We start from the raw sequence: 9,581 nt of genomic DNA, 5'->3' as shown, positions 1-9,581 counted from the left end.
AAGCTTGGGGCAAAGGAAGGAAGGAGAAAAGAAACACACAGAGAAGAAAACTGGCAAATGCAATCGCTGAAAATAGCATGATGCTTCCACTGGTAGGGTAGAAGGCAGGGAGGCCAACAGTAGGTGGCGCCAGAGCTAACGGCAGGCAGAGGCAACTGATTATAGTTTTGTCTCCATCCTCCTCCCTACTGAGTGCCACAAGGGCAACTCTAGGGGGATGGTGACAGGTACTACCACTCCCTGGACTAATTGTTAAGTAAGAAGGCAAGCGGGTGGGGGCTGGGTTTTGCTGAATAATGTTGGTAAGGCAGTGCTCTGTTCCTCCCAATAAAGTGGCCTTCACTGTGTAAGGGGTGCCAAAAGAGAGTAGGTTTTAGACGGCTGAAAAAGATTTGGGCAGGTGAGGGTGTCAGGCTTGAAGGAGCAAAGGCCATAGGGTTACGACTGCGTGAGCATGCTGGATAATTCAGGTTCTGCCCTACAGAACTAGACCTGACTGCTTCCATTTAGTCTCCCAGGCTTTGTTGATCTTTTAGATGAAGAATTGCTACACACAGCATTCAGTTAAAGCAACGTTTTCCCCGTTCCCAGACAAAGAGTCAGTTGTTTCTCTGGCAGTCGAAATCCAAGCCAAAAGAAGGGGAAAGGTGCAGAGGTGTGTGTATCGGGGGTGGGGAGAGAGTCTTAAATTGCCTTTTTTTTTTAACTGCTCCGCTTGGCCCTCGGATCCTGCAGACAATATTTGTCCCCAGATTGTTATACTGTACACACGATAAAAACTTTATAGCACTGAGTGCTCAGAATGTTGACAGTCCTTTCGGAAATGAAGCAATGCCATTTGCCAAGATAATGTTGAGTGTACATTGGAAAAGTGTCCTTTCTTTAACAGGGTTTGGCTTTAAAAGGTGCTCTCTGCAGCATCTTTCACAGGAGGGATATTCCTTGCATGGGAAATCATTCTTAGGAAAATGCGTATGCAAGCAGAGCCATTGGAACACTGGGAATGTGCTACATCAATGCTAAGTTTTATTATGATTTTTGCCTAAAGAAATAACAGCATCCAGCACGAATCCCTTCTTTAAAATATAACAACAAGCCAGATTTCAAAAACAGCAGAGACCCAGCTTGCCTTTCCGTTATCTTCATTGGTTTATCCTGACTATTACTGTATATACAAAGAACTGGGAGAGCTCCTCCAGACAACTCTGTGCATACTTTACTGAGCATACTTTCTGATTTGTTTACAGGGTGGTTATACGGCAGTAAACTTTCATCCTGCATTCATCCTTATTTGCTTGTGGGCTGTTTGCTGTGAGTCAGCCACCCATCCCACATTTGCCTGTCACTTTCCAAGCTGCAAAAAGTCTTTTTTTAAAAATGTGGATTTGGGGTGCTAGGACAACACTTTTAATTACACAAACCCATGTGCTTAAATCTCTCCTGGAAAATAGTGACATTCTGGGGGGGGGCACTCTGAGTATCTTGGAGCTATAAAACACAGAAGGTACACTCTTCATTCAAACATTGCATTATTATTTTTAAAAGTGTATCCAATGCTATTCCTACTCAGAGTAGGCCTATTGAAGTTAATAAGGTAAAGGTAAAGGTACCCCTGCCCATACGGGCCAGTCTTGACAGACTCTAGGGTTGTGCGCCCATCTCACTCTAGAGGCCGGGAGCCAGCGCTGTCCGCAGACACTTCCGGGTCACGTGGCCAGCGTGATGAAGCTACTCTGGCGAGCCAGAGCCGCACACGGAAACGCTGTTTACCTTCCCGCTAGTAAGCGGTCCCTATTTATCTACTTGAACCCGGGGGTGCTTTCAAACTGCTAGGTTGGCAGGCGCTGGGACCGAGCAACGGGAGTGCACCCCGCCGCGGGGATTCGAACCGCTGACCATGCAATTGGCAAGTCCTAGGTGCTGAGGTTTAACCCACAGCGCCACCCGCGCCACCATTGAAGTTAATAGACATGCCTAATTTGGGTTTGTAATTTTTTATTGGCTCTACCCTGAATAGCTTGTGATAATCCAGTGTTTCAAGAGATAATTGACAAAAGACACTTAATATGACAGGATATTTCTAAATATGTTTCGTAAGGGCTGAGCGAATCTCAGAAGAATGTGCGTCTTTAACGGATTGAGGGAAAGGAATGTAATGAGCCTTTCTCAATGTGGCACCCTCTACATGTTTTGGACTACAACTTCCATCATCCTGAGTCAACACAGCCCAATGGTCACAGATGAAGGGAGTTATAGTGGAGGGTGCCAGGTTGTGAATGGCTGGTGTGAGCACTTGGGGCTCTGTTTGTGCCATGATTTCTAGGCACAGGTCCGAACAATTTTGGGGGTTTATTATCTTGCTGCTTCCCCCTGGAAAACCAATGCTTTACTGCTGAATTGGAACAAACGTCAGGTTTTCCATGAACTTCTGTTTGTTCTGATCCAGTGATAAACAGTGGTTTTGCTCGGGGAACACAAAGGTGTGACCAAAACAAAAAACCACCCATGCCTACAAATCATGGACCTATAGAAATTGTAGCGCAGATGAAAGTGTGGATAAGCCCTTGATCTACAGGTGAGGGACTTCCATCCTGGGAGTCAAATACGGCCTTCCAGGCCTCTTTGTCTGCCCCTTGAGACTCCGCCCAGACCACAACTTCTCCTTAGGCTAGCAACACTCCACACCTTCCTTGAGCACTTCTTCTTAGAGTGTGACAACTGTCACCTGCTTGCCTGGAGGGAGGGGGTGTGAGTGGGAATGGGCACAGAACCCCAATTGTATTCAGCCTATGGTACATTCCTTGCAAGGGAGTTGTGACCCCGTCTGCTTCTTGCCCCCTTGAAAGATTTTTCTAGAGGAGCCCATTAGCAGCACCTATTCAATTCATGAGTTCCAGGCAGCCTCCTGAGCCACTCATGGAACTGGGTGGGCTAAGCCATACAAATTAAGGTGCTGTGGGGTTCCCTGGGTTGTACTTAAGCTGAAATAGGGTTGTTGTGGCCTGCCTTACCACTGTTCCCCTGTTTCCGCACTTTATTCCACCATCTAGAAGGAAAGAGCCTATTCACAGTGTGGTATTCCTACTTGTGGGGCTGGGCTGCTGTATTTCTTTTGCCAAAACACGGGTGCTGAAGAACTGCCCCGATAAACCGCCATTTCTCTGCATACACAATATGGAAAGGGGCTCAGCACACAGAAGACAAACCAGGTTTTCACACCCAAAGGAAAGACACACAGAGAGAGAGCTGGGTTGTCCTTGAGCCACAAAGACTTGAGACGTTTCACACTATCCCTGTATGCCGAAACTCTGGCTTTAAAGGCCTTCAACTGGGAGGCTGTTGCTCAGATCGTATGTGCCGTTGTTTTCATCCTGCAGAAGAAGCTTCTCGATGGTCAGGGGGCCCATTTCCTTCCTTGAGTCCTCCAGCTCCTCGGGGACCGGATCTGGGATTGAAACGGGAAGAGGTAGAAACTGGGGTGCAGGGAGGGTGGTTGAAGCTGGTTGGTACTGCAGGGACGGCGCTGGTAATGTTGAGATTGGCTGAGTCCATGGGAAGTAGCTCAGAGGAGCTTGCTGGTCCATGACATCCAAGTGAGGCACAACAGCTGGTGTGGAAGTGGGTCTTGCCTGCTTGATTAAAAGGAAAAAAAAACAGATTGACCCATCACTTGTGTTTCTCTGGAGCAGGAGAGGCTAAACTTTGGGGGCCCCCAGATGTTGTGGGTCTCCAGATCTTACCAGCTCCAGCCATGATGCCTCCATTCATTTATTAAAAATAAATAAGTCAAAAACAATGGTCAAGATTTAAATCCTCCAGACAAAAAACTGCAAGACTAGCAATGAACCATTACAAATAATGAAGGATACAGTATGGAAGTGAGAGCTGGACCACAAAGAAGGCTGATCGCCAAAGAATTGATGCTTTTGAATTATAGTGTTGGAGGAGACTCTTGAGAGTCCCATGGACTGCAAGAAGATCAAACGTATCTATTCTTAAGGAAATCAGTCCTGAGTGCTCACTGGAAGGACAGATCGTGAAGCTGAGGCTCCAATACTTTGGCCACCTCATGAGAAGAAAAGACTCCCTGGAAAAGACCCTGATGTTGGGAAAGATGGAGGGCACAAGGAGAAGGGGACGACAGAGGATGAGCTGGTTGGACAGTGTTCTCGAAGCTACAAACATGAGTCTGATCAAACTGCGGGAGACAGTGAAAGACAGGAGTGCCTGGCGTGCTCTGGTCCATGGGGTCACGAAGAGTCGGACATGACTAAACGACTAAACAACAACAACAACAGTGTGGTTGAGTAACTGGCCACAGATGGGGAACGTGGGTGTTGTTGAGCTCCAACTCCCTTAGGCCCATCCAGGAGGGCCAGTAGTCGAGGTTGATGGGAGCTCTAACATCTGGAGGCCCTTGGGTTTTGCACCCCTGCAGTACAGTGTTGGCCTAGGATTGGGAAGACCCAGGTTCAAATCTCCAATCAGCCATTAAGCTCCCTAGGCAACCTTTGGCTAGGAATCTGGGAGGATACCATCAGAAATGGAAATTGCCACAATTTGCTTGCTCACCCACAGTCCAGGAGCAGAAATTGCACAAGCGAATAAGAGCAGAATCTGCTATCACTGGATTATTTTTTTTAGTCTGCAAGGGTCATATAAATAATTCTGTCATGCCAATGTGTCCACATGGCTCCAACCTCACTGCCACTCTGCTAAAGAAGCAGCAGCCTGCCTGAGCCTCGTCCATATAAACAGTAATGCCGCTCGCGTCAGGAAGGGTCCTGCGACTTTGCCCCACACCCCACCAACTGCTGCTGGGCCAATCACTCACTCTCAACCTCACCAGCTTCATGGGGGGCATTGCCGGAGGAGAAAATGGGAGTTGGCAAAAAACCATGGCAGCTGCCCAGGGCTAATGAATAAATAAATTCTGCTAACTGATGCCATGAAATACCTGGGAGGAGAGGGAAACAACAACAATGGCAGAGCACTTGCTTTGCATGCAGAAGGTTTCGCATTCAATCCCCGGCAGCTCCAGTTTTAGAAAAGGTCAAGTAAGTGTTGACAGGAAAGATCTCTGCTGGTGTGTCACTGCCAGCCAGTGTGGTCGACTCTGGGCTGGAAGGACAAAGAGTCTGACCTTGGTATGAAACAGCTTCCTTTGAGCCTACAGCCTACTCCCAATTAACTCTCCTTGCATTACTTTCTTAGGTTCTCAACTTCTGGACATGCCAAGAGAGACGGCAGAGAAATCTGAGGATTTCCAAACTGTACCAGAAACTACCTCAGTTTGTGTGTTCATTCCCAACCCAGAACAGAAAACCTTCCTCTTCCCCACGCATACGAATGGGAGAGTTATGTACAGTGGTACCTCAGGTTAAGTACTTAATTCGTTCCAGAGGTCCGTTCTTAACCTGAAACTGTTCTTAACCTGAAGCACCACTTTAGCTAATGGGGCCTCTTGCTGCCGCTGCGCCGCCGGAGCACAATTTCTGTTCTCATCCTGAAGCAACCTGAAGCACTATTTTAGGGTTAGCGGAGTCTGTAACCTGAAGCGTATGTAACCCAAGGTACCACAGTATTTGTTAACTTGCATGGTGGGAAATAGGCTGGATTCCTTAACACGGCTGGTGGGGTGAGAAGCCCACCTGCTACTAGGCACCCTTGGAATAACAGGGTCCTTGCTGTGGGGCAATGAGATTCCTCCCTCCCCTCAGCTGTTTCTGTTTCTAGCTGCCTCTTCCTTCCCCATATAGAAATTAATGGAGGCATTGTGGCATTAACTTGGATCAATCATTTGTGGAGGTGTGCATACCCATAGCTGAGTAAAACAACTACAACAGAAGAACAGAACATGTGATCTAAGTTCCTCCCATTTTTGATGGCACATAGCATGAGGCAGTACTGATCTCTGACAGCAACAACTACATTTGCAAGAAATTCCAGCCCCGTGGGCTTCAGTGTGGAAGACAGCCCAGTATCTGCAGACTGTCCCTCTTGATCGTGTCTGAAATCAATGGGTGATCAGGTCTTTGGTTGGGAAATAGGCCTCACTGCTTCTTTTGATATACAGTTGGTCTTGTGCAAAGTGTTGTTTTTTTAAAAAAAAAAACGTAAAACACCCTGAAAGCCATCAAATCAAATAATTATTCATAGCATTTGAAATATAGCTACAAACAATGTTGTAAAAATATTGTATGGAAACATACCAGGAAGAAAAGGCTCCAGGTGCTCCCTGCGAATATTCAGATCCGATATTTGATATTTTGGGTAGCAAGACAGAACAATGCAATTTATGGCACTCTTCAGTTACAGCAATTCAGACGCTGCCAGTCGGAGCAATGAGATTCCTTGCTAGTCAAAGCCAATACTAAGCTGATGACTATACTCTCACTTTCTCTCTCATTTTTCCCCCCTGAGGTGCACACAATGATCTTAATTTTTTACTTCTCACATGAGGAAACTTAATTCTATAACAGCCTGTGCTTAAATTAGAGTCGAAGAGGATTTGCATCAGGAAAATAATCCCTTTGTGATGGTCTTCTGAGAATTGTGATGTCAAACATTCACTGTATATTTAAATATCTGATGAATGCTTACTGGATATTGCATACAATGTGCATTTGTCACCCAATGATACTTGATTTCAACAATACTTAATGTGCAATCTTGAGGGAAATATTTCACCAAGCCATCAGCAGCCTGACACCAGCTTGCTTGAAGGACCACCTTATCCCACTTGACCACTTTGATCTATGAAACTGGCATTCTTGCAACTGCCACACACTGTTTGCTCTGCACTTGTAAAAATAGAATTGCCCCTTCAAAGTAGCAGCATCTTCTATTTGGAACTCCCTGCCCCTTGATATGAAGCAGGTGCCTTTGTTGCACCCTTTGCTACAACTGCTAAAAGCTTCATTGCTTAGCCTAACCAAAAATGTAATTTTACTATGTGTATTTGTATTTAAAACTGTTGCTTTTCATCAGTATTTTGATCATTTTATTGTCTCTGTGTTTTAAAAGTTTGCTGATTTTATCTGTGTCATCTTATGAATGGCTGATATTGTTTTAAGTTAAACCACCTAGAGGCTGTTGTGGTTGTTAAAGGTAAAGGGATCCCTGACTATTAGGTCCAGTCGTGCACGGAAACGCTGTTTACCTTCCCACCAGAGCGGTACCTATTTATCTACTTGCGCTTTGATGTGCTTTCGAACTGCTAGGTTGGCAGGAGCAGGGACTGAGCAACGGGAGCTCACCCCATCGCGGGGATTCAAACCACCGACCTTCTGATCGGCAAGCCCTAGGCTCTGTGGTTTAACCCAGAGCACCACCCACGTCCCAGTGTTGTTAGGAGGTATATAAATCATGTTCAATAAAAATGTAAAAATTAGTAGAACTGGTCCATACCAGTGACCCAGCCAGACTCACCGCAAAGTTTGTGATCAGTGGCTGAGATGCATAAGTGAGCACAGAAGACGTTCCGACGAGTGTGTAACTTGGGCACACAGGCTGGACATACATGTCTGCTGAATAAGGACAGCTGACAGCTTCATGGGAGACATAATCTGGGTAGGTGGTCCACTGGGTCAAAGGCTGCAGAGAGGCTGGAGAAGGTTGTGTTAACCACCCGGAATACAGCGACCCATCATCCATCACTGGCAGTGCAGAAGTGACAAAATCCGAATCTGTGCAGACTTGGCCTGTGAAGAGAGGAGAGTCTTGAAGGTAGGGAGAGGCAAATCTGTTAGTTTCAGCTTCTCATTTTTTCCAATCTTAAGTCATTTCCACTTAGGGTTGTTTTTTTTTAAAGGTCCTCAGAATTCATCAGCATTTTAGTGCAAAGGTTTAACATACAGATTTTCCTATGCAATTTTGCCTGATAGACACATTATTTTTTTTCAAACCGGTTGAGTTTCCCCTGCATATATTTTGTACACTGTTTTCGCCAAAATATTCATTTTTAGAAACACATTACTTGACTGGGAGATCTGCATAGCACAAAGCGGAAAGGTGCAAATTTCAAACGATGGTTGTGTTTTGGCTCACAGCTAGCTTTGGGAAAAGGCCAGTTAGGAAGGTTCGCTTCTAAATACGAACCAAATAGAATTTCTCCCCCAGCTGTACTTGAGAGTTAAGCTGTGAGAAGGTGAGCAAAGAAGGAGAAACAAAAGCAAAAACTAGAATAGAACAGAATACTAAGACACTTACCAGTGGGTGAATAGGAAGGGACAGGCTGATGGGGGAAAAATACCTAAAGGAAAATAATAGTTTGACATCAGCTATTTAAGAAAACGAAATACCAGAGAAAATATTACTCAGAGGCCAACTAGGAAACTCATTTCAGTGATATTTACACTGCGATCAAACTTCAAGGGCAGCTAATGAGCTTTCAGGAACAGCATATGGACAGGGCACTAGGGTGCTCTCTTAGGCCACCCATACACCTTACATTTAAAGCACTATGATGTCACTTCTCCCAAAGAATTCTGGTAGCTGTAGTTTGTTAAGGGTGCTGAGAGTTGTTAGGAAGCCACCTCTCCCCCCGCCCATTCCCCAGAGCTCCTTGTGAAGAGGAGTTGATTATTAAACCACTCTGAGAATTGTAATCGCTCTTAACAAGATGCATCTCCCAGAATTCTTTGGGGGAAGCCATGGCTGTTCAAAGTGGTACCACGATGCTTTAAGCGCAGGGCGTGAATGTGGCCTTGGTTATTCTGCTACCCTCAGAAGAGCAGGGAATGACAACCTGGGAGAAGGCTTTCTCTGTGGCAGGACCTCAGTTGTGGAACTCCTTTCTGGCAGAAGTTTGTCTACCATCTTTGTTGTACAGCTTACCACAACAGTTGAAAATGCACCTCTTTACCCTGGCCTTTGACAATTAAGGTGTTGTGTTTTGCGGGACACACCTCATCAGTTTTGATTAATAATAATAATAATAATAATAATAATTATTATTAATAATAATAATAATAATAATAATAATAATAATAATAATAATGGTTTTACTTGCTCTTGTAACTGTATTATATTGTGAGAACACGTCCCAGGTCCTGATGGTGAAGGGTGGGTAAGAAATCTTATGACCAAACCAAATAAAGGCTTTTGTTTGGAGAACAAAAGGGCAGAAGGAGTGGGGTGGGAATTCCACAAGCCACGCTGCCCCACAACTGGCCACCTTTCATTTCAGCTGTTTGCAAGTGCTGCTTCTCCTGGCTCAGTTTTTAAAATCAGATTTTTGCCACGTGAGCTTTGTACAAAGCTCGATTTCAGGTCTGCTTAGCCTGCCAGCTCCGAGCATAAGACACCAAGCTTGGCGTAGGTGACATCATGATGGAAACCCATATGAATCAACAAGGAGATTCAGAGAGGAAGAGGATCTTGCCCACAAATTGTGGTTTTGCCCACAGCTCTTCTTACCGTCGTCGCTGCCCCAGCAGTGGCCACGTTTGCATTCTGAACACTGCCACGCTTTCGCTTTAGGAGTTCCTTTACGGGCTCTTTGACACGGACACCTTGATAGGGGCGGGTTGGGGGCGGGGGCTGCTCGGGTGCAGAACCTGGGAGGGGAAGATGATAAT

The 9,581-nt window shown here is 45.6% G+C and overlaps 1 protein-coding gene across 1 annotated transcript in view; it reads right to left on the bottom strand.

Annotated features, from left to right (window-relative positions):
- Window positions 1–1,004: 1,004 nt before the first annotated feature.
- POU2AF1 (POU class 2 homeobox associating factor 1) overlaps window positions 1,005–9,581 on the bottom strand; it is a 33,046-nt gene continuing 24,469 nt past the window's right edge. The window contains exons 2-5 of the mRNA XM_081172751.1: window positions 9,421–9,560; window positions 8,212–8,254; window positions 7,432–7,703; window positions 1,005–3,629 (exon numbers count right to left, since the gene is read on the bottom strand). Of these exons, the coding sequence (XP_081028877.1) occupies window positions 3,315–3,629; window positions 7,432–7,703; window positions 8,212–8,254; window positions 9,421–9,560 (770 nt within the window). The 3' untranslated portion in view covers window positions 1,005–3,314. The remainder of the gene's footprint in view (window positions 3,630–7,431; window positions 7,704–8,211; window positions 8,255–9,420; window positions 9,561–9,581) is intronic.

This window comes from Podarcis bocagei, assembly GCF_964188305.1.
Source record: "Podarcis bocagei genome assembly, chromosome: 15".
Lineage (NCBI taxonomy): Eukaryota > Metazoa > Chordata > Lepidosauria > Squamata > Lacertidae > Podarcis > Podarcis bocagei.
The sequence above is the reverse complement of the archived record's forward strand: the minus strand, read 5'-3'. Positions and strand labels throughout refer to the sequence as shown.